At 39.2% G+C, this 25859-nt stretch overlaps 1 protein-coding gene across 16 annotated transcripts in view; it reads right to left on the bottom strand.

Annotated features, from left to right (window-relative positions):
* The window catches only part of Akap6 (A-kinase anchoring protein 6), a 435939-nt gene that overhangs the window by 29370 nt on the left and 380710 nt on the right, over positions 1-25859 (bottom strand). For all 16 annotated transcript variants that reach the window (XM_085830363.1, XM_029484603.2, XM_021179349.3 and 13 more), the window contains one exon: positions 14187-14402. In XM_085830363.1, the coding sequence (XP_085686489.1) occupies positions 14187-14402 (216 nt within the window). The remainder of the gene's footprint in view (positions 1-14186; positions 14403-25859) is intronic.

Genomic DNA, 25859 nt, shown 5'->3' with positions numbered 1-25859 from the left:
GGGTTTATGGTTCTAGAGGATCAGAGTCTGATGATAGGGGGAGTTGGAAGCAGGAACTGGACACCAAGAGCAGGAGCCAAGGGCTCAAGTCTTACAGCACAGTCACAAAGCAGAGTGCACACTGGGAATAGAGAGAACATACACTCAAAGTGATGACTTGCTCCAGGAAGGCCACCCTGCTAAACATTTCTAGTCAGAATCACCAGGAAACATGTGTTTTTAGAACTTCATATTACTTCCACTTTGGGCATGGATTTATAGATGCCATGAGGATATTGTCATGGGATTAGCTTAGGCTATCTGCAGACAAAGTCTTTTTTTGTTTAATTCTTTTAAAATTTAAAAAGAATATTTTTTAAAGACAGGGTTTCTCTGTGTAGCCTGCACTGTCCTGGTATTCACTTTGTAGACCAGGCTGTCCTCAAACTCAGAAATCCGCCTGCCTCTGCCTCCCAAGTGCTGGGATTAAAGGCGTGGGCCACCAGGCCCGGCCAGACAAAGTCTTAAACAGATAAATATTTTGATGATACTGATAGTGTTCCTTTGCATAGTGTTCCTTCTCTGACTTGTTAGGTTGGATGCTCATGCATGGTTTATTTAGTAGCATATTTACTGATATTTATTTATTGACTTGCCTGGGCCATATCCTTTGGCAATTTAAAAATAGGTATTTAGAACTAGCTAGAAGGGCTGGTGTAAAATGTTTCTGCAGTTACAGTGGGGTCCATCAGTCGGGGCTTGGGAGGTTATGGATTTTGGTTTCTAAACATGGAATTACAATATATGTTACATGAGGAGGTTGAATAATTATAGTAATTTCAGCCATACACTCTTATAACTAGAGGGAGTACTTGAAGACAAGCATACTAGCATGGAAAGGAAGCTAGTCTACCATTGGGATTCTTCCAGGAGGAAAAAGGACATTTCTCTGCCATCAACCCCTCTAGTCTTTCTGTCTTGACCAAGCAGGTGGACAAGCTAAGAGTCAGGGGGATGCTGACAGTAAGTACAAAGACAAACACACTTAGAAACAACTGTCGGTGCTGGAGAATGCACTGTCTCACTCACCCTTTGCCAAGTCCCTTGCTCAACAGGGTTCCAGTATAACAGTATAACAGTTAGAAATGATAAAAGATGTTTGCAGAAGACTCTTAGGAAATCCTGGAGATAAGAGCAATGATAAGAGGAGAAACAAAAGCAAGAACAGTAAGGAGCTGAGAGCTCTGCACAAAAGGACCATAGCCGTGGCTATATGAGATACAGCTCAACTCCTAGACAGAGCAATATAAAATTCACATGAAGAGCCCATTAAACTTAGTTTTTATTGGTTAACACACAGTGCCCATCTTTAAAAGGCAACATAAACCACATAAGACATGCTAAAAGCTCTGAAATGTCTAATGAGTCTAATGAGATAAGCCTCAAAAATAACCTCGATATGACACCGATTTTAGAATTACCAGAAAGTTCTAACTATGATTAATGTACTAAAACCTCCAATGGAGAAGTCAATAACACACATACATGGGTAAAACAAGAAGAGAAAGAATCACTAGTAAGCAAAATTAAATTCTACAAATAAAAACTTAAAACTGGGGGCTGGAGAGATGGCTCAGTGGTTAAGAGCACTGACTGCTCTTCCAGAGGCCCTGAGTTCAATTCCCAGCAACCACGTGGTGGCTCACAACCATCTGTAATGAGATCTGATACCCTCTTCTGGTGTGTCTGAGGGGAGTGACAGTGTACTCACATTAGAAAAAATAAATAGACAAACAAAACCCACAAAACTTAAAACTAAGTTAAATCAAGAAAAACTTTATTTTCTTGTGTTTTGCAAATTGTATCTTGGGTGTTCTATGTTTCTGGGCTAATATCCACTTATCAGTGAGTGCATATCTAATGACTTCTTTTGTGATTGGGTTGCCTCACTAAGGATGATTTCCTCCAGGTACCTCCATTTGTCCAAGAATTTCATAAATTCATCGTTTTTAATAGCTGAGTAGTATTCCATTGTGTAAGTGTACCACATTTTCTGTATCCATTCTTCTGTTGATGGACATCTGGGTTCTTTCCAGCTTCTGGCTATTATAAATAAGGCTGCTATGAACATAGTGGAGCATGTGTTCTTATTACCAGTTGGAACTTCTTCTGGGTCTATGCCCATGAGAAGTATTGCTGGATCTTCCCGTAGTATTAGGTCCAATTTTCTAAGGAACCTCCAGACTGATTTCCAGAGTGGTTGTACAAGCTTGCAATTCCACCAGCAATGGAGGAGTGTTCCTCTTTCTCCACATCCTCGCCAGCATCTGCTGTCACTTGAATTTTTGATCTTAGCCATTCTGACTGGTGTGAGGTGGAATTTCAAGGTTGTTTTGATTTGTATTTCCCTGATGATTAAGGGGAGACCAATGGGTGGATACCTCGTTCCTCCTTAGAGTAGGGAACAAAATACCCATGAAAGGAGTTACAGAGGCAAAGTTTGGAGCTAAGACGAAAGGATGGACTATCCAAAGACTGCCCCATCCGGGATCCATCCCATAATCAGCCACCAAAACCAGACACTATTGTGTATGCAAGCAAGATTTTGATGAAGGGACCTTAGTATAGCTGTCTCATATGAGGCTATGCCTGGCAAATACGGAAGTGGATGCTCACAGTCATCTATAAGATGGAACACAGGGCCCCCGATGGAGAAGCTAGAGAAAGTACCCAAGGAGCTGAAGGGGTCTGCAACCCTATAGGTAGAACAACAATATGAACTAACCAGTACCCCCAGAGCTCATGTCTCTAGCTGCATATGTAGCAGAAGATGGCCTAGTTGGTCATCACTGGGAAGAGAGGCCCCAAACTATATGCCCCAGTATAGGGGAATGCCAGGGCCAAGAAATGGGAGTGGGTAGGTAGGGGAGCAGGACAGGGGGAGGGTATAGAGAACTTTCAGGATAGCATTTGAAATTTGAAATGTATATAAAGAATATATCTAATTAAAAAAAAAACTGTAAAGGACTAGATTAGACTAGAGACAGCCAAAGGATCAATGAGAGTAGACAATAATAATTTTAAAATCTCTACCACAAGTGCCAAGAGAAAGTGATCAAGCAGATAAAGAAAATGTGTAATACATAGACAATGGGAAATATTCGTTCATAAAGGATGAAATAATGTCATTTGAAGAAAAATGGCATCATCAGGTTTTTTTAAAATGAGCTATATTCAAAGACAAACATCACATGATTTCTCTCATGTATGGGATCTAGACCTTAAAAAGCTGAGCTTTGAATATCAGGGAAGAGTGTTTGGGAAGAGCAAAGGGAAGAGCAGGAGGAGGCAGGGGAACAAGAAAAGGTGATGGGGGATGGGTGTGGTCAAGCTGTATCATATGCACATATGAAAATAGCATAATCAAACCCACTATGTTATGCATTGGTATATGCTAATAAAAAACAAATAAAAAGATTTTAAAATAAAGTCCTAAGCAGGAACAAAAAGAAAAGATTTCTTATTACGTACAAATATACTAACTGGGCTAGCCCAGGCAGTGTGTCACAGACAGACAAACAGTAAGGCTTGTGAATGCACTCATTGGCTTACTCCCATCTGTCCATTGATGTGTCAGAGGAAGCATTGCTGAAGGCTCTTATTTCCCTGCCTTCAAGTCTACAGGGGTCTCAGACTTAAGCAGCTCCAACAGCCAAGTAGTCTTGTCAATGCTCATCAATGAGCAGCTGAGTTTCAGAACATCCTATGAGTCTGAGGAGCATTTTGGGCAATGGGGACCACCTCTCACCAATGTGCGGTGATGAGACATCCAAACACCAAATGCTCCAGGGGCTTTGGATTTGTCATGCATACCAGTCTGCAGGAGGCAATGAATCTATCAATGCAAAGCTACATGAGGTGACAGTTAGAGCTGTGGAGCCAAAGAGAGCCGTGTCAGGAGAAGATTCTCAAAATCCAGGTTGCCGTGGTGTAACTAACTGAAAAAGATCTCTGTTGTTGGCATTAAGGATGACACTGAAGAACACCTGTGAGATTATTTTGAACATTTTGGGGGGGAGGGAATTGAAGTGATTGAACTCATGATTGACAGAGACAGTAGAAAGCAGAGGGGCTCTGCTTTTGTGATCTTTGACGGCCATGATTCCATGGATATAGCTGTCATCCGAAAGTACCGTATTACAAGTGGCAACACTGTGAAGAAAGAAAAGTCCCGTGGAAACAGGAGATGGCTAGTGCTTCATCCAGCCAGAGAGGTCAGCGTGCTTCAGAATATTTGGTGGTGATTATGGAGGTGGCTTTGGTGGCAATGACAATTTGGGTCATAGAAGAAACTTTGGTGGTCATGGTGGCTTTGGTGGCAATTGTGGCAGTTGTGACAGTGTGGGTGACTTTAATGGTGCTAGTGATGATGTAAGCAATTTTAGAGGTGGGGGGAGCTATTATAATTAAAACAATTATAACATCTGGTCTTAAAATTTTGGACCTACAAAGAGAGGAAACTTTGAGGCAGAGGTTCTGGAACTTTTGGTACTGGAGGCCAATATTTGCTAAGTCACAAAATGTAATGTTCCTATGGTGGGTCCACAAGCTATATGTATTGCCAGGAAAAGCTTAACGTAAAAGGAGTGACAGGGAGGCTATAGGTTACATACAACATGTGTGCATACATACAACATCCATATGACAGATCTGTGAACTCAGTCAAGACACATGGTGGTGGGGTCCAGCCACTACAAAGAGATGTGTTTATTAGACAATACTCATGTGTATGGTCAAAATGCCTCCAGGACTGTTCTTGAGACTAATTGTACAACAGGTTATTTTAGTTTCTGTTCTGCAGAAAGTGGAAAGCATCCCAACAAAGATTTTCAGTATAGACCGCTTTCATCCACGATGCTGACTGTCATAGGCAATAGTCAGTCGGGATACTGAATAGGTATGCAAACTTTAAAAGTAAGACTTGCTTAGAGCAATATGATAAATGCCAACAGCAAATACCATTTATTGGCTATGTGCTCACAACTGTTGGAAGAAACACCTTGCACATGATTCCTTTAACCTCTGTAGCCCAGAGGCAAGCAGTGCTGTCCTCTCTGCCTTCCAGATGAAGACATGGAGGTGGACAAAGAGAAGGGATTTGCCACAGCAGCACAACTAATGGACAGACTCTTAGTCACAGCATTTGTTTGTAACGTTCATGGAAGTAATCCATTTCTGCCCATGTTAAGTTCTTCAGCTCAACGTCTTGTATATTTAACATTCAATTATAATTTAAAATCATTTCTTCTTTCTTTCATTCCTTCTACTTTTGCTTCTTTTCCTCCATTCTCCTCTTCTTACTCCCTTCTCCCTTTCTCTTCTCCTCCCCAGCCCTCTCTGACCATAAGTAGAAATAAGAGAGAGGGAATGTAAATATCTATATGATGTATTTTCATATCTTTAGAAAAAATAATGAGAGATTTATGGAATACAATTATTTATGGGGAAAGCTTCTTGATATTGGGAGCCCGGGTAGAAATATTCTAAAGAAGGAAGCTGTTTTTGACATGTATAAAGATTTTTTTTTAACAACCATCTCTCTTGTAAGCAATTAAGTACAAGTAATTACATAATTACTTGATTATGTAGCAGCAGTAAAATTTTACAGGAGGTTTCTCACTTAAACTCTAGCCTTATAAAAATAATTGCCACAAGTCAAATTTATTTTCTAAATGCAGTAATTCTTTCTGCATTTAATTTTTGTTCGTGGGGGTGGGGTGAGGGTGGAATCTAAGTCTATTTTTGTTTAGTGACCAGAATCAGCGAAATGTGCACTTCATCAGTACGTTACTACTTAGGACGGCTCTTCAGGTTACAATGTGAAAGACACCCAGGGAAAGTCAAATTATAAGCTGAGGTTGTATTATGAGGAATATCTTTACTAATAACATTGTAAAATTATTAGTTAGATCAGGGCGGGGACTCTATTACCTAAGTAAAACAAAATAGCATTTAAAAGTTCTTATTTTCAAGATGTATCACCAGTAATAGTTAAGAGCAAATGGGAAAGTATTCAGAGAAAAAGAAAGAAAAAGGAGGAGAAAGAGAGAGAAGAGGCCAATGGCTTTCTATAGCCTCCCCTTGTAAGGAGCCTGAGCTATGCAACGTGTCAGGTTCCTCTCCTATTATTTCCTTCTTTCTTTTCTTTTAAAAAGTGAGCGGGCTCATCACTGCAATTTTCCTCAAGTTCTTAGAACTCTAATTAAAATGTGGTAATTGGCTATGTTACCTCAATTACCATGATGCACGGACGTTGATGCAAAGTGACACCGATTGAATCCCTTGGGTGTTTTACCCTGGGGCCATCCCATTTATCGTGGCCTTATTATTTTCAATTATGTGGCTAGATGTGTTGTATACTTTCAAGGCCATTAGACGTGTAAGGTGTTGCTGGACGCAAAGTTCTATTCTCAGCAGAGCTCTGGAGGATCAGAGCAGAAGCAAGAAAACTGTGCAGGTGAAGATAAAACCTCAACCCTTGACCCACCAAGAACCTGAAGGGGCACTTCCATACAGCAAGGTAGTTCAAAGGACCCTAGATTATTTCTGTTTAAACATTTGTTTGAAAAGCAAGGGTGGTTTATTTACTCTTGGTGATGACTTTGCCTTAGAAAATAGTGATAGAACCATCCACAGCTCTCAGAAAAAATTAAAACTGATAGGAAAACAGATACTAAAGAAAATTTTCTTCTGCCTTCCATTCCTCTTATGTTTTTGCTGTGTTTCCAGACAATCTCTCATCGAGTAGCACAGGCTGCCTGGAATGTACTATATAGCTCGGGCTGGCCTCTAACTCTCCATTTTCCTGTCTTTGCATCTGGAGTGCTAGGATTATAGCTCACGCTACCATGCCTGGCAAGACAAGTCCTCTTCCTCTTCCTCCCCCCCTTCTCCTTTTCTTCTTTTAAATATTTAGCTGATTTTAATTTCTGAGAGTTCATTACACAGATAGACTATATTTATATAATTTCTTATCATTCTTCTCCCTTTTCCCACTGCCCCAGTGCCTTCGCCCTCCTGAATTCACAACTTCTTCTATAGACAAAAGATTTGTTGCAGCTGGGAGTGGTGGTGCATGCCTTTAATCCTAGCACTTGGGAGGCAGAGGCAGGCGAATTTCTGAGTTCGAGGCCAGCCTGGTCTACAAAGTGAGTTCCAGGACAGCTAGGGCTACACAGAGAAACCCTATCTGGAAAAAACCAAAACCAAACCAAACCAAAACAAAACAAAACAAAAAACAACAACAAAAAAAAACAAAAAAAAACACCCCCAAAAAACAAACAAACAAACAAACAAAAGATTTGTTGCACTGTAGAAAAAAGGCTTGCATCTCTTAGCAAGGCTAAGCAAAGCTAGAGTAAATGTCTTTCAGAGGCATATTTTAAGACATCTGTCCTCAGAATGAATATGAGAATAAGGATCGTCTGAATCGTGGCAGAATGAAGTGTTTCCCAGGGGGAATACTACTGGCATTTGTAGGAAAACCCATATAGGATGTTGTTCCATTCAAGGTCAGCATCCTCAGTGGTCACAATCAACTCCCAAACACTGTCCTCCAAAATCTTGGAGCCATCTAGGAAGTGCCCAGTGGTCATGATGATGTAGCATTCTGTCGGGGCCATTCTGAAATGATATCTGGATCTCCTTCAGCTGTCCCTTCTGAAATTACATCCTCAGGCAGCTCCAAGTTGTGGAAGATTCTGGCTTTGTTTCTACTGTGATTTGGCCTGTTATCCCCAAACAGCTGTACCAGTGAATTGGAAAACCAAGAGACAGATTGTCCACAAAGATCTTCCAAGCATGGAACAAAGATATGGTAGAAACTTTAAGTATGTTACTTGACATTTATGTGAAAAATACAGGTATATTTCTAAACTAATCCTGTGATAGACAAGGAGCACACTTGGTATTAAGTAAGCATCGCAGCTGTAATCTTCAATACCTTGGTTATGCCTGTGTAATATAAATTCTTTTAAAAATTGATTTGTGATTTAGGAGAGTTTTGATACATGTCCTATATACACTTAAAATAATGTCATCTTGTTATTAGATGACATGCTTATCAATTATATGTGTGTATAAGAGTTTAACCATGTTTTGATATGCATACATACAGTGAAGTGAATATAATAGTCAATATAATTTGCATATCCATAATCTCAGAGTTTCTTTTGTATATGTGTGTGGTAAGAATGCCTAAAACTTACTCTCTTACCACCAAGAGAATATGAAAGGTAATATTACTAACTACATCTACTTTCATACATTGCATCTCCAGATTATTCATTCTACCATAATTGAAATTGTATTCTTTGATGTCTTCCCATGTTTCCTGTGCCCTGCCCTGGCAACCACCATTCTCCTCTGTTCCTACACTAAGATTCCACATACACATCAGATTGTCTAGTATTTTTTTGTGTGTGTGTGTCCACTTATTAAATGTCAGATGGTGCTGTCTAGGTGTAGTGGCTATTCCTGGTTTTTAACTTGAGTATATCTGGAATGAACTACAATCCAGAATTGGAAGGCTCACCTGTGATCCTGATCTGGGATATACAAGTTTCTGACCTGGATCTTGGCATGGAGATCTTGAAGTATAGTGGCTATGAATCCCAGGAGACTAAAGCAAGAAGACTTGTGAGTTCAAGGTCATCTGGGACAAAGCAAGTCCCAGATCCAGGCGTGGTGGTACACACCTTTAATCTGGGACACACCTGCTGGAGATCTACATAAGGATGTTGAAAGAAGGAAGATTAACTTTCTCTTCTTTGCCTGCTTGCCTTGTGAGCCTGAACAACCTCTAGATCCTTGGACTTCCATTCACAGCTGCTGCTGACCATTGGTGGGGAATTGGACTACAGATTGTAAGCCATCAACAAATTCCCTTACTATACAGAGACTACTCTTAAGTTCTTTGACGCTAGAGAACTCTGACTAATACACTAGAGTTTTCTATGTTGTTGTAAATGTCAGAATCTATAAAGAATAAACATAAACATCATAATTTTCCTCAATTCATTCACCAGTGATCACCTCAGATTCCATACTTTGACTATGGTGGATAATGTTGTGAAGAACAAGGGTCTACAGGCTCCTAAATGAAGGGATGGCACATACCCAGAACAGAGGTTTTGGGCTCAAACAGTAATTCGATTTCCAAATACTTCAAGGACTTTCATATCATATCCCACAGGTGCAGCAATCAACCTTCCCACCAGCGGTGAACGGAGTCAGCTTTTGTCTATACCATCTTGCCTTTTTCATAAGACTTGCAGTGTTCAGTTTGGTCATGCTGTCTCAAACTATCATTCATGTCTTCTTCTGTTCATACTGATTTTCTGCTCTATCAGTTATTGAGACAAACCGTTGGAAACCCTGTTTGAAGTTCTGGGTTTTTTTGCCTCTTCACAGTACTGTAGGTTTTCTGTGTGATGTATTTGTAAGCTGTCCTAGACACTTATAAATGTCTTGTGCTCATGGTAAATTGGAACTCCCATGGTGAAGACATGCCCTTCTTTATACATTGTGATTCCGTTGCTCTGAAATCTACTTTGTTTAATATTAATATACTCACTCTAACCATTCCTGGGGAGGCAGTGTGTGGTTCAGTTTACCTAATTTAACAATTACTTTCTTTTAAGCAGTTTTCAGTCTGTTTCATTCACTAGGACTATTGATGCGGCCACTTTAAATCTTCATCTTGCCTCTAAAAAAAACCTTATTACATCTGTTTCTTATTTTTGTCTTCTTTTTTAAATGGGAATTTAAAAAATGATCCTGCTTCATTTCCTTTTGTGTCTTACTCTAGCGTTTTGTTTTGCTGTGTTTTTAAGGTGTAATGGCCACATACACATTTGATCTTATCACGGCCTCCCTTTAAAGAATGTTCTAGTACCTCACATAAAATAAAAACGGTACAAAGCACCGTGGCAGTTCTGCTCCCCGGCCTTTGTGATACTGTTGTTGTACATTTTATCCTCTGTGCTATAAATTGTACCATGCACTGCTATTATCTTGATTTAAACAGTCTATTAACACTTAAAGAGATTGAAATAATAGGGAAAGCGCTTCTCATTTCCTCAGTTATCATTTCCATGTTCTTTATTCCTCTGTGCGCATCCAGGTTTCTATTGGGTGTAAGTTGTGCTTGGTTGATGGCTTTCCCTTAACATTTGTAGTAGTATAAGTAAGCTGGTGATGACTGCTTTCCCCATAGATATTTAGAACCCGTCTTTCTTTTCCTTTCTGGATGTCATTTGCTCTGTTAGGAAAGTCTAGGTTACTTCCTTACATTGCTGCTTCACCTCTATCTCCACCTTTTCCATCTCCTGACATCCATGGCTTCTGACAAGAAGCTGGCAGTCATTGTTCTTAAAAACACCTCTCTCTCATCTCTCCTCTAGCTGCCTGAAGATGCTGTCCCAACACTGGTTCTTATCAACCTGATCATGTCTGCATGTAAAAAGGAAAAAGTCATGGCAGTAGGAGCTTGAGATGGACGATCCCATTGTGTCCAAAGCCAAGAGGCAGAGAGCAATTCTAGTGCTCAGCTCACTTTATCCCAGCTTAGGGAATGGTTCCAACCACAGTGAGTAGGTCTTCCCACCTCAGTTAACTTAATCAAGATCACTTTCTATAAATATACCCAGAGGCCACCGGTTCTGGGACACACCTTTAATCCCAGCACTTGGAAGGTAGAGGCAGGCGGATCTCTGGGTTAAAAGCTAGCCTGGTCTACAGAGTAAGTCCCACGACAGCCAGGATTAAACACAGAAACCCTGTCTTGAAAAACAAAAGGATGCCCAGAGGCCCATCTCCCGTGTGACTTTAGATCCCATCCAGTACACAACTGAGATGACACATCACACTCTGATAGTGACATTTTTCTAATGCAACTGAACAAAAAGGCAACTATTTTTAGCTTCATAGAAGTGTCACAAATTGATTTTTTTTTTCAGTACTTTCTTCCCGCTGGAGACCTCAGATGATAGTTTTGTTAGTTCTGGAGCTTCCTGACTGTGGAACCTTCTACTTTCTGGCACCCTAAAGACTTACAGTGATTTCGCCATGTTGGCCTCCCCAGATTTCCTGCAGAGGCTGAAAGTTTCCTTGAATTGAGAAAATAGACTAAGGAGTCTGAGAAAGCCTTGCTAGATAAGGAAAGAAGGTTAAGAGTTAGCTTATGAAGGTAAAATATCCTCACAGAAATAAGATGACTCCCAAAGCATGACTCTCAGAAATATACTGACTTCTTTTGTAAAAGACGAAAATGTAGAATAGGTATCGTATATAGTTATACCAATGCCGAAGGAAAGAAATTTCATAAACAAAGTCATATATTCACTTATTCAGCGAATATTCACCCAGGGCCTATGTATGCAAAATATATGGCAAGTTTGGGAAATATAACAGTAGAAATCAGGAAATGGAGGGGATGGTGGCTTATTGTGGGCCGGTAAACAGGCCACATGCAGACCTTTGACCTTTGGCAAAGGTCACCTCTTGCATTATTGAAATACTTGCGTGATCATAAAAGCAAGTTCTATTCCTCACTCAACTGCAGGGCCCAGAAGCAAAGAAACACCCACCATATACCAGTCCCCCAAGTTCACTGTGTTGTTAACCCCAGGCTGCTCACCACCTTTCCACTTCTTTCCTGGGAGTGGATTTCAGCCTATTTTATCGTAAACAATTTCATTTACTACCTTCATTATTCTACATCACTCCTCTCTTCAATATATATATAACCTCTTCTTGTTTCCAAGAAGCAACCTGCCTTTATAATAGATATAGGTAAAACAATTCAGAGGACTGGGAGATGCCATGGCAAAATAAATGTTTTCTGAGCAAGTGACAGGACCAGAGTTCAGATCCCCAGCAGACATGTCACAGGGGGATGTGCCTATGACTCCAGTACTGTGAGGAGTGGAAAGAAAAAGGACCACTGGGGCTTGTTGATAGCCAGTTTAGCTACAGATTCTGTGAGGCCCTGTATAAGGGAATAAGAGAGTGACAGTAGGACATGTCCTTCTCTTGCCTCTCCATGGGAAGCAGGCTCACTGGCATACACACACACACATGCACAAACCCTCATATATTATACTCAAGAACACTTGTGGCTACTCCCTCATACACCACACACACACACACACACACACACAAGCAAATACCCATTCCCTACATCTAGTGTGTATAGCCCAATCCAGCATTCCTAGTCATATAATTCAAATAAATCCTGGAAGACAATTACTTGTCTTTGCTCAACCAGTTGAATACTCTAAAATGCCACTAGTGCTTAATTAAGTCACATTATCATCATCGCAAAGTAGAGGAAAGAATAACAACCTCTTTTGCCTTTACAAACATTATCAAGAAGAAGAGGAGGGGGGGGGGAGGGAGGGACGGAGGGAGGAGTGGGGGAGAGAAAACATAATAGCTAAACAGCTTCACAACAAAAATGTTATTTCAAGAAAATACATCCCATTATGTTGACTCTGCTTACTGATAATAATTTGGAGGTCTTAAGACATTTAACCTCAGCTAAGCTCACTTGAGGAGAGCTGTTGAGAGGAATTATCTCCTAGATTCAGCATTTCCTCAAAGGGAAAAGGGGCAGACACATAGGTCGAATGATTCGCTGTCTTCCTGACCCAAGTCCTCAACATAAAACAAACCAGAGAGTAAATCCTGTAGCTTTGTTAAGAATAGAATTTGTATGTGAAACTATTTTCAATGGCAAGATTTTTATATTGGTTTCCCTTCTTTTCATTCTGAACTTTCCCTGTTGAGCTGAAATACACACACACACACACACACACACACACACACACAAACACCTCACCCCACTCTATATATGTATTTCACTTATGTAATTCAAATGTAAAAATTGCCTCTACAACTAATAAACACTGATGTCAAGGTCATTTCAGAAGTATATGCTTTTCAATGACTATTTTTTCTCCTAAGAATATGAAGGCTTCCAGAGAAAATGTGTATTCTATATTATAATAAAACAACTCCTACCTCTACATGTTTCTTTCTTCTAGAAACTGCTTAAACCTGCACTTTCAAATCTGGAAAATTGTTAATGGGAATGACTACCCCTACTATGAATACTGCATTAAACTCTAGGAAGAAACTTGACAGCTCTCAGTAATCCATCAGAAGACACTCGAAGCAGGACCAGTGGGGACAGGTGTACAGATGGTGTCATCTCCTCATTAAAGGGAAAGATAAACAATAGATATTCAGCAATGACACTGCACACAGAACATGCACACTGGTCCACACACTCAGAGCATTAATATACCTCCTACCAAAATATCCTTGGAGGATTGTGTACTTTGTGAATATGTTTGGTGAAGGAATAAAAGGATTACTATCCTTAGTGGTAACAGTAGCCAAAATATGCATGTGGCTTTTTTCAAAAGACAATGAGATATGCTAAAATGCGTGTCAGTAAAGTGAGTAACTGTCTGTGTTACAATGAATGGAGTTTTGGTTAGTGCATAGTCATGCCTCTAGTTTGCAAGGAAGTGTATATGATGAAGACTGTATTGCCCAAACCCTAGAGTATATGGTGACTGTATTTCCCAAACCCTAGCGTATATGATGAAGACTGTATTTCCCAAACCCTAGGGTATATGATGAAGACTGTATTTCCCAAACCCTAGGGTATATGATGAAGACTGTATTTCCCAAACCCTAGGGTATATGATGAACATACTGCCCAAACCCCTAGGGTATATGATGACCGTATTGCCCAAACCCTAGGGTATATGATGACCGTACTGCCCAAACCCTAGGGTATATGATGACCGTACTGCCCAAACCCCTAGGGTATATGATAACTGTATTGCCCAAACCCTAGGGTATATGATGACCGTACTGCCCAAACCCTAGGGTATATGATGACCGTACTGCCCAAACCCCTAGGGTATATGATAACTGTATTGCCCAAACCCTAGGGTATATGATGAATGTATTTCACAAACCCTAGGGTGTATGATGACTGTATTGCCCAAACCCTAGGATATATGAAGACTGTATTGCCCAAACCCCAGGGTATATGTTGAATGTATTGCCCAAATCCTAGGGGTATGTGTTTGTGAAAGAGCGAGCTGATTCTGCTGGGAGAAGACACTCACAGATTCTTTTCCCATCTTCTTTCGTAACCGTGTTTGCCACTGGACAGCTTGCATGACGATGGCTTCCCACCTTCTTTCAAGGTTTACAATGATCAGCTGCATGGGCTGGTGATCCGCATTCAGATTACAAGTGTCCCGGTCATCCAGAAGGTGCTGGCACAACCTCAGAATGGAGGCCACTCCTCTACGCCGCTGCTTGATCTCATGACAGAGCGACTGCAATGCAGAAAAAGACCAGTTTGTGTGTGTTTGTAGGACTGACTTTCTGACACCATGAAGTGAGTATTTCTACCATAATTTCACGTTGTAGGGATATACTCAGCTTGTAACACTAAGAGCAAGGAAAGAGACCTACAGTTTCATTGAGATTGGTGGCCTACAATACATAGTTGACCAATGCTAGAGATTTTAGGACCTTTTGTGTCCTCTTCCCCTTTCCACTGATTTATCTTTCTAAACTAGTTCTTTTATACCTTGGTATGAACAGTTTCTCACATGGTGAAAAATGAAATCATTTAGGTTCTATGAGTCCCAGTCAAACAAACTGAAAGGTGCTGTTTCAAGGTCAAAGGAAACACAACAAGAAGTAGAAAATCCTTCCCCAAGATATAATTATTCTTCTACATTTATCTCTAGATTCTTTGGGGAAAAAAGTTCAATATTTCATTGGCAAAAGTAAATAAATTACAAAGAATCTTCATATACAAACTCCATTATCTAAAACACAAGAAACACTGGGCAATATTCCTCTTCCAATGCTTGATTAACAAAGCAATAACGTTCTTAAAACAGAACCCAAGATACTGGATTATTACTGCAGTTTGCTGTCTGCTCTGTATCTTTTAATAGACACTTACACTATTTCAAAAAGATATGCATGCATCAAAAATAGCATTTTGCCCCCAGAAACATTTGTATTGCTGCACTGACCCTAAGCTGAACAATCGAAGCAAAATAGTGGGTACACATGTCTAAAAATATTATATCCTTCCCTTGCCTACGGATAATGTGTAAGTGATATTCTAATTCAAAGCCTTCAGGAGAAACGATGATTATACCCACAAACATCACTGAATTACTAATCTCCCTCTACTGCCACAATTGGACGGTTCTAACAGTTAACAGATTGCTTATTAATCAACAAGGGTAAACAAGACAATGCAATTTCATTTAGTGTGAGGGTTTTAATGCCTGAAAGTATTTGTGCTTAAAATGTTAATCTAGATAAGGCTTCATTAGAAGAAGTCTTAAAATGATTAAGTGCTGTTCACTGAATTGTGTGCCGAGCAGAGTAGTCGATCAGCAGGTGGACATTTGATACAGATGTTCCACTTATGGATATAATGCATGCTATATCCATTTAAATGACCCTAACTTGTAATAGCTGGGATTCTATTATTTCCGTAATGAGAGAACCTGTACCTTTAATATTTCTGAATTTTAAATAAGGTGAATGACAAATTCCCAAACCTCTATTTATGGCAAAATATGACTAGGAATTTTATTATTCACATCTTACCAGTGCAGCTGCTTGAGTTGGGTTTCCTGAACTAATCCTTATTTATTTTCCTAGGGTACATTACTATTTTCCTATCTAACTCCTGATACCACACTGGGCCTGACAAAGTCCTTTCCTGGTGCTATTCACCAGGTAGTTCAGTGCTGAGGAGAGGAAACCCCTCTCTCTGCAAGCAAAGGTAAACTCGGAGCCTAGGAAAGCAATAATACTGCTTCCCTCTCCCATGGCAGTGCTCCCAACTACCTCCTCAGCCCACCATGAAACACACACACATACATACACATACAAATGTGCATGCACACACACACACACACAGGTGTGCACACTCACTTCAATTTACTGTCTTAATTTATAACTGTTAAGACATCTACATGATGAAGTTCACCTAGTGCCTACCAAAATTTTGCTCAATATTGACTAATGAAAGAAAGTAGCATGGTTATAGCCAGTTGAAATTGCTTCAAATGAGACCTACCAATGTGAATGTTAATGACTTAGGGTTTTGATCTGTGGATGTTACAAGAAAGGGGCTAAGAAAAATAAGGAAATGGTTTTATGAAATTGGATTCTGCAAACCTCTCCTTAAAGTTAAGTAGAATAATATAAATAAATTTCATAATATAAATAAAATAACATAAATAAATAAATATAATAAACTGCATATCTATAAGAAAACAGAAAGCCTCAAAATTCTTAGCTGAAGGAAAAAATCACAATGAATGGCACTACACATTCACCTTGCACATGGCTCAAGCCACATACGCAAAGTACCTCAGATGAGTTTCTTGTACCTCACAAAGTTCTCAAATATGATATCTGAGGACGTAATCAATTTTCATGAAATTGACCACAATGTTCTGAACGTACGTGACCAGTACGTATCTACAAATCCAGTGAGTCTGCATCTACATCTTAATGCAAGCAAATTAAGATAAACACATTTTCTTCAAAACCACAAAAGCAAAGGTGAAGAGATGGGTCAGAGCTCTTGCTTTGCAAGATCAAAATCCCGAGTTCAAATCCTTATCTGTAACCTCCTTAAACACACACACACACACACACACACACACACACACACACACACACACACACTGTAATGTAAAGGCAGATAGCTTCTTAAATCTCACTTGCCAGCCAGCCTAGCTCATGCTGCATTTGGGTTCAGAGAGAGAGACCTTGTCTCAAAGAATTAGGACAGAGAACAGTAGAAGACACCCGATGTCCTCTTCTGGCCTCCATGTGGAAGCACACGAGTGCACATACCCTCATGATGGCATGCACTCACAATACACACACACACCATGGCCCACATACAAATAATATTCTAAAAATTTTAACTAAAAAATCAGATAGTGTTAACATTTACAATCTGATTTTTTTGCCTTTTCAATTCTGTTATTTTCACTTTAAATATCTAAAGGGTTTAGTGTACATTCTCAATTAATTTTTTTATGTGTGTATTGTTCAAAAGAGAAGGAAAATAGAGACTTTTTATACTCAACATTTTTTTCAATATTCCTTTATACCTAGATACAGTTGATAACATTCTCCTACATAAATGTGTTACTCTGACAACCATCAAAATGTATTTATTTATAAATCATACATACTAAATAAAATCAGTAGTTTGTTGGCAACATTTTTTAGAATCCATATTCTACATTATTTTTTATAACAAGCTGAGATACACATTCTCCATATGCACTGAGAAATGTTAAATATAGCAATGGGAACAAATGATTATTATTATCTTTTGCCTTGGGTTTTAGAGAAATATATTTTGAAAACAGAAACTATAGCTAGGTAATTAAGGCACAGAATAAGGCAAATGTTCTTCTAGGACCTCCTCAAATCTGTAATGTATATTATACTTTTTGAGCCTCCTAATGGAGGACTGCACTGTGGCCAAGTCACCATTCCTTCTGTCAAGGAGTTGAGAGTCTAGTAGATATGAAGTATATAAATAAATATGATACCTGTGTGTGTGTGTGTGTGAGAGAGAGAGAGAGAGATAGACAGACAGACAGACAGACAGACAGAGAAAGAGACAGAGAGACAGAGAGATAGAGACAGAGAGAGACAGAGAGACAGACAGACCAAGACAGAGAGGGAGAGAAAGACACACACACATACAGAGAAAGAGAGGGAGAGACAGACAGACAGACAGACAGACAGACAGACAGACAGACAGACAGACAGACAGACAGAAATGAAAAGTGTGTGCAAGCAGGTTGCTCCTGGGAGTTGATGCATTGTTAAGGAAGTGGTGGGAACCTGGTGATCCAAGAGGAGCGATGGAGTTATGGGGTAGAGAGCCCCAAGACATGTTAAGGTGGAACACAAGCAAGCAGCCTTGGATGGTAAGGAGTGTATACTACTGTGTTAGAGGAGACAAAGTGATGATGTAACTGGGGAAGGTGAGAGGACACAGAACCATGTGGAGTGCTCGTCAGCGCAGCAATTACATTGTCTCTGAAGCTTGTTCTAATGAGGCCATACTGGTTCCGATGCACAGCTGCACCGCTTTCATGAGAAATAGAGTAAGAAGAGGCCTGGAAAGTGTTTTTTAGACGTGATTGTCAGTATGTCCAAGAAGAGATTCCAAATATTTTACTACTGCAGCAGCCCATCTTCATCAGTACCTGACTGTCACACCTCAGCAGGGCTGGCAGGATACAGGCTGCAATGCTACTCTCAAATTCCTATCTCTCTTATTTATTTTTGTAGTTTCCACCAAGTTTTGCCACGTTTCTAAAAAGGGCAGATTTGTAATAAACATGAAAAGGTAATAAAATAATGATAATGAAGATGATACTACTACTACTAATAATAATAATCAAACTTTCATGATTTAAGATTGAGAAGTAACCCCCCCCCTTTCCTTAAGATGGCCAGATGAATGTATTTGTTTTGGGTCACATTATAAGAAAGTTATAAATAAGTGGATGGCACCTTTTGCCTTATTCATCAACTGCCACTCTGACTTTCAATTCACCAATGGCAGTACACAAGCTTTTTGGAGGAAATGCTTTGCTTTGTATATCTTCTGACTTAATCAACCTTTTCATGTCTAAATCACTCATATTAGTGAGTCAAAGAATGATTTAAAAGAAAGAAAGAAAGAAAGAAAGAAAGAAAGAAAGAAAGAAAGAAAGAAAGAAAGAAAGAAAAAACTTTTCTTTTCCTTTTGTAGTGCTGGGAATTGAACTCAGAGCCTCACAAACGGTAAGCAGTGCGCTACCATGCTCTACCAAGCCTACCTCGACCTTCTTCACTGGCTCTAGACTCTTGGCAGCATTGGGGGGAAGATGCTCAATGCCACCACTCCATTCTCACTGTGTTAAACACTTGCTTAAATGAAAACATATCACATAAAAAGAAACATTTAGGTGTATGTACACCTTCGTGGTGTCAAACAAGCATTCTCTACCTCACAAAATGCAAATGAATGAAAACAAACACACACTAAAAGAACAATTATTATCAAAAGAACTATTATATTAAAACATATGCTAACTAGGGGAATGAGAGGAAGGGTAAGATAAAGAGTCTAAAAATACACCAAACTAAGAATATTGAACACAGAGAAGCAAATGCAACTGGGAGAACTCCAAAGCATCTCATCTCCAGGATCTCTCACACAATTTTTTTGTTCAACGTGTTACCTCTACTGACTAGGTCCACATGAGGTACAAATCGTGATGCTGGATCAAGTGTTAAAACAAAGAGCTATGAAGCAGTCAGTGCTGTTTTATAAAGGCAAACATTACATCGCCTTCTGTACTGATCAACTGTTTTACAAAATGTGGTATCTTTTGTATGAGACAAGCTCAGGAATGAGAGAGTGATCTGCAGAGAGGATATATGGCTGCCTTCAACCCAGTGTGAATGAAGCAACAGAATGGTAAAGGGAAAACGACAGCCACACACAGGTGTGCTCTAGGTTAAATGGCACCAGGACAGAAGATCTCCTTTTGACAATTCCCTATACTTCTGCCTATGTTCATTTTATTTATTTATTTATTTATTTTGGATACTTTACGTTTTACCATTTTGACTTCATGGGCTGGTAATTTTCTTCCTATTTGCTATATGTAGTACTGTTTTCCAGAACAGACGTGGACTCCCCAGACCCAGGAGTATTTGCATCATCCAGGAAGTTAGAACTGCCCATTCTTCCCTGCGTATAATCCCAGATAGTCAGGAGTCTGAGGCAAGGGGATAGTAAGTTTAGGGTCAGCCTGAATGAATAATAAATTGCAGGGCAGCTGGGGCTACATGGTTAGGTAGCATCTCAAGGAAGGAAATAAAAGGAAGCTAGCCTGCAGATTCTTGGGTGTCATTCACATGTTTATGAGGCAGGGATTCCCCGTGAGCTTCAGTTTAACAAAGCCTGATTGCAGCCTAAAGTTTGAAAATAGTATTATATACAAAGCAGATTAAACTTTACAAATTAGAGAAGCCACTTGAGTAGATTATTTTTAGAAACATAAAAATACAAAGTCCTAAATTCCAATTTAAACCTAGAGCTCGCGGATCTCTGCTGCAGAAGAGGCTTTTTGGCTGCTGGATACTAGATCGATATCAGGGAGCAAAGTTTGGCATAGGCTGTATGAATGATATTATTACAGCAGTAAGCACTTTATGGGTATCCGTTATGTGCCAAGCATTGTACTGTCCATTACAGGATTAACATTGGAGGATGCCAGATGTGTAACAAGATGCAGTACCTCCCAGGAGCTTCTGAGGTGGCTGATTCTTCAAAGGAAGGGATATCCATACAAGGCAAAGGCTTTTGATAATGCCTAATTCATCAAGAAGTTGTAAGACTAGTGAGGCCATGACTCACGTGTTCTGTATTATCACTCAGTGCTGGCATTTGGCCTGAGGAACAAGAAAGGTCACCATTGGCTGGAAGAGACTGACTAGGAGTCATGGGACTAGAATGAGGCTTCTGAATGCTGGCAGGTGGAGGAGAGGATTAGCGTTATAGAAGAAAAGATGAAAACCACAAATTTGACCACAGTTTTTAAAATCTAGAAGGTAACGGAGGGTATGATGATGATAATTACTAAGTTTTCTGCCCACCCACCCACCCACCGATGAACTTCTGGAGTGCCTCCTGTGTGCCAAGTGCTTTTCTAAGTGATCGATACAGCAGTATACAAGGTGAACACTTTTTGCTTTCATATAATTTATATTCTAATTTTCTCTGTGTGGATGGAAGAGGCTGGAAATAAATGCAGACTCAAAATTGTCATGTAACAAGAACTGTAGGCAAGACTTTAGGTTGGATCATCAATAAAGCCTCTCCGAGAAGAGATCTTGTAATAAGTTCTGATATAAAAACAAAGTGTAATTTAATGTTCTGACGTTGTAAGTCTTGAGACGATGTCTAAATCAAGAATACTTTTATGCCATAAAAAGACTTATTTGATAGCTGGTAAGACGACTTAACAGGCCAAAGCACCTCCAGTACAAGCCTAATGATCAACATTAAATTCTGGAACACTTGGTGGAAATAGAGAACCCACTCCCACTCCCAAAGCTATCCTACAACTCTCTCTCTCTCTCTCTCTCTCTCTCTCTCTCTCTCTCTCTCTCTCTCTCTCTCTCTCCCTCTCTCTCTCTATCTCTCTCCCTCTCTCTCTCTCTCTCTCTCTCTCTCTCCCTGTCCCTCTCTCTCTCTCTCTCTCTCTCTCTCTCTCCCTCCCTCCCTCCCTCCCTCCCTCTCTCTCTCTCTCTCTCCCTCTCCTCCCTCTCCTCTCCCCCCTCCCCCTCTCCCTCCCCCTCTTTCTCTCCCTCCCCCCCCTCTCTCACACCACAAACAGACATACACTAAAAATAATAAAAACATTAAAAAGTTTGTGATTAAGTAGAGAGTTTAAAGCTTGGAAACTTATATTGTACAGCCCTGGGTCAGTGAAGGACCAATATACTCATATGTGCAAGGTCAGGAGCAGTTTGTATTTCTAAGGCAATAGCTAGGTCTACTGGGATGGAATTACTGACACAGACCTACAGATGTCATTCGACAGATCAGACATTTTTTTCTAGGGTAAAAATAATGCCATCTGACTTTGATCAAGGCCTCCCACTTCTAGAAATACCATAATATATCAAGAGAAAAGAATAGGGAGCAGGCTAGATCTGAAAGAAGAGTGTGAAAAAATCTGGAAAATGAAGACTATTAGTTGAATCTAATTGTTACAGTGATGCCATTCTTATGTGTCTTATGAAATGGTCACATACAACTCTGCATCGGTACAAAAATGGAAGGCTTGACAAACAGATGATAACCCCATCCTGCACCAAAGATAATCCTGTTGGTCATACATATCTGGACAAACACAAAATAAAAACAGTGCCATATTCTCCTCAATGATTTTATCCATACTCATTTGAACATAAATTAATAATCATTAGGATTGCTTGTCAACTGTTCAAGTACTATTCTTAACAGCAATTTGTGGGTTATTTTCCCTAGTCCCAGATAGCATTGACTAATTTTTGTGTGCATTTTAATATTCACCTCCCCGCCTCTCTCTCTCATGTGTGTGTCTGTGTGTCTGTGTGTCTGTGTGTGTACCATTGTAAGTGTGTGGAGGTCTAAGAACAACTTGCAGACGTCAGTTTTTCCTTCCACCACGTCCGTTAAGAGGACTGGACTCAGATCACAAGGCTTGACAATAGGCCCTTTCACTCAGCTCCGTGGAACTGAAAACTGATTCAGGAAAAACAATGACATCTAAGAAGAAAGCTTGATTGCTTGTAAGATCGCTACATTAACTTATAAGATCTCGATATTTCCAAATTGTCGTGCCCTAGGCTTTTAACCAGAAGTGACGACAAACATAAAGCTAGTGTTAAGAGAGCCAACAACCTCCATCCTTTAGAAGTCCAATCTTTTACCTGTTTGGAAGTCTTAAGACATAAAAATGTGTAAAATATACTATATTTGAACCTAGGATGGTTTTGATAGCATTGATGGAAAAATAGACATTTTTAATTAAACAAATATGTATGAAATGTTTATTATTATGGACATTGTTTTAAGTGTCTGAGATTCACCAGTGAACCAAGCAGACAATTGAAAGCACTTCCTTTTCTGAAAAAAAAAGTACATTCCACAAATGATAAAGAAGAGACTAAACAAAGATTTAAAAAATGTCCTTTATATAAATAATTATCAACATTCACAAGGGGTCAATAGTTCTTTGCAAATGAGAATTTACATCCTAGATGTATAAATAATTACTCAAAGTAGACAAAATTTAAAGCATTGCAAATGACATGTGACTGATGATTTACATATTTTAAACAAAATAAAATAAATGATGTCTGAGTGTTTTAACTGATTCCAAATTTCTAAAACAATGCTAGCCAATATGGAGAGCCAAGCTCAGTTGCAAACTCTGGGACTCAATCTATACTGAAGCTAAATATTCTATAAGCATGCAGTGGAGTGCAAAAAATAGCAATTGAAAAATGACATGATTAAATGGCACGACACGCAATCATTTGCTCTCAATTATATCAATGTATCTTCTTCACTTCTAGGAGTCAGGCAGAAATATTGTTTTTTAAATGCCTCTATTAAATTGGTCACCAATAATAAAATAGATGAGAGTCCTAATAAGCCCATTTACATAACATACATCACACACCACAAAACTCTTCTTGCCAAACAGTTCTCCCTATAGATTCGTCTTCTGCTTGTCACAAGGCTTTGCTACATTAGCAGATTTTAAAAGCATAATACTGCCTTCAGGACCATTTGTAGAAAAATGTTTATGAAACTTTTCTAGTTAACCCTTGGCAGGATCCTTATTGCTAATTATGGAAAAGGTATTGATATAATATCTTGGCTGTCACATTCAATTATGGTGATGGAAGAAACAGAGTCTTGGTCTGACATTTTGGAAATATCATCTAATTGCGAGGCAGAAACAGGGAGTGACAGTTTTAAGTAGATTATAACTCCTTTCAAAATAGCAAAGTGGCTTGTTTAATATAAAAGCTAGATTTTAAAAATAGTACTAAAGTTTCCCGAATCAGCTCACCAAGCACATCTCTGCCAGCTCCTTGGAAAGGAGCTGGGTGCTGTGCCCAAGGAGTGTTGAAATCATGGATGATAATTTAAGATTCAGATACTCATCCGTGTCTTAGAACCATATAAACTAAAAGTATTTCCAGTAACGACTTTTATTTTTAAGAAAATCCATCTCTCTTTTGTTCTTTCACCTGCCCAGTAGAAAAGCCAGGAGTAGCCTTCTATCCAGGGCATGGCTTTTTAACCTGAAAATGATTTCAAGTGGCCTTGCTATCTAGCATGCTTACTAATCAACCTGAATCACTAAGGGATACCAGGGGTATTATTATTGCTGTAACTTCCTGGAGACCCTTGGATGGATGGTGTTACTAAGTCTTGAACAAATATGCATAGTTATGTTTAGTAAATCATATTTTCATTTGTTATAAAATATATTAATAATAGTTAGAAGAGACTATCTTCGTTCTTCTTAATGTTTTAGTTATAGATCAAAATAATTCAAGTGTTCCACAAAATGCTAACCCTCACTGTGTTATACCACGAACACTGCTGTTCTTCCTATGTGGCATTCTTTAATTTCGTTGTTACTTTCTTTATACTAGGTTAAGTACTTTTTAAATATGTTTGTTTTTAGAGTAAAATTCAGTAGTTGTGTATTTAGTTCATATTCACATGTAATTAGTAATATGTTATAAACCTCCTTTTCTAAATTAAAAACACTATTAAAATTCTAGACATACAAAACAATATGAAGATTAAGTTACTCTAAAGGAAACTGTAATAGCTTACAGATTGCCTGTATCATTACTAAAAATGCTAGTATCTATTACAGAGTCTCCCTGGAATAAAGAATGCACTTTTGGCAATAATCTTTTAAAAACATGTCCATTATTGTTAAGATGCTAAACTATTCTGCAATTACAGAAAGAAAACTTTTAGCAATTGGGGGGGGGGTGCAGGGTGTATATGAAACTTAGCCATTAGAACACCAGACACACTCCCACAGCCGTTCTTTCATAAGCAGAGAGGGAGTAATTATAATAGTTTTTACATAATTGCATTTTGAAATTTATTTACAATGCCCACCGAGGCTCCCTGTCATGTTGATTCCATGGGAAACATTTTAGGCAGTTCTGGATGGGTGGGAGTAGCTTTCTTCTCTCATTCTCTTTCGGTCCCAGCTACATGAAATCATCTTTTCTTTTTAACAGATCTTTAGGTCAAAGGATACACAAGGCAGTTTAGAGGGGAAGGAGGAAAGAATGCTGTGTGGCAAGTGACCAGGAAATATACACCTATTTAGCAAACTCTGTGACAGAGAGGGTCATCATAGAGGCCATACCTAAAGAATGATATAGTATCAAGGAGGAGAGCTGGCACACACGTGGACCATGCAAACCAAGAGACATTCTTAGGGAAAACATGGAACACACTGGCAACCGGATTCATGAGAGACATATTAGACTATTTCCCTTTGTATCTTGCTTAGCCCCAAAGCACAGTACTTTCCTTTCTCTTCCATCCACATGATAGTTGACCATTCACTACCTCTTCCCTGTATCAAGCCCTACATTTTAGACTTTAATGCTGCTTCTCATGAAGACAGCACTGGACTCACCACAGACTTAATGTTACTTGGCGTACAACATCTAGGAATTCATGTTTTAGAAAAGCAGTTTTATCATTCCAGAAGCCTACTGGTGGGGAATAAAGGGGTTTAAGAACTCAAATGGTAAAACTACAAAGAAGGGAGAGTAGAGCTGGGGAAACTCTAACAAAGGGAAAGTTGTGCAGGGAATAAAAATTCCACAATAGAAAAGCTCCTTCTTTATCCTCTGTTCCTCTTTGACCTGCAGGCATAGAGGTAGAGACAGCATCATTAGACTCCAGACCCCCATTTATTCTTAGAACATCTAAATTAAACAGACAATTTCCATGTGAATTTGGACTATTTCTAATTTTCTTCTTAGCTTTTTACTTTGCATCTGAGGTAGAAACCCAGTGTATTAAAAAAAAATTAATGGTTTTAATCCAGTTTTCAGTATTCTCAGAAACTTAGTAATATCAACTGCACTCTTGGGATCATTTGGAAATATTAACT

The sequence above is a fragment of the Mus caroli genome, unplaced genomic scaffold (genome assembly GCF_978045245.1).
Source record: "Mus caroli unplaced genomic scaffold, Mus_caroli_1 scaffold_14, whole genome shotgun sequence".
Classification (NCBI taxonomy): domain Eukaryota; kingdom Metazoa; phylum Chordata; class Mammalia; order Rodentia; family Muridae; genus Mus; species Mus caroli.
The sequence above is the reverse complement of the archived record's forward strand: the minus strand, read 5'-3'. Positions and strand labels throughout refer to the sequence as shown.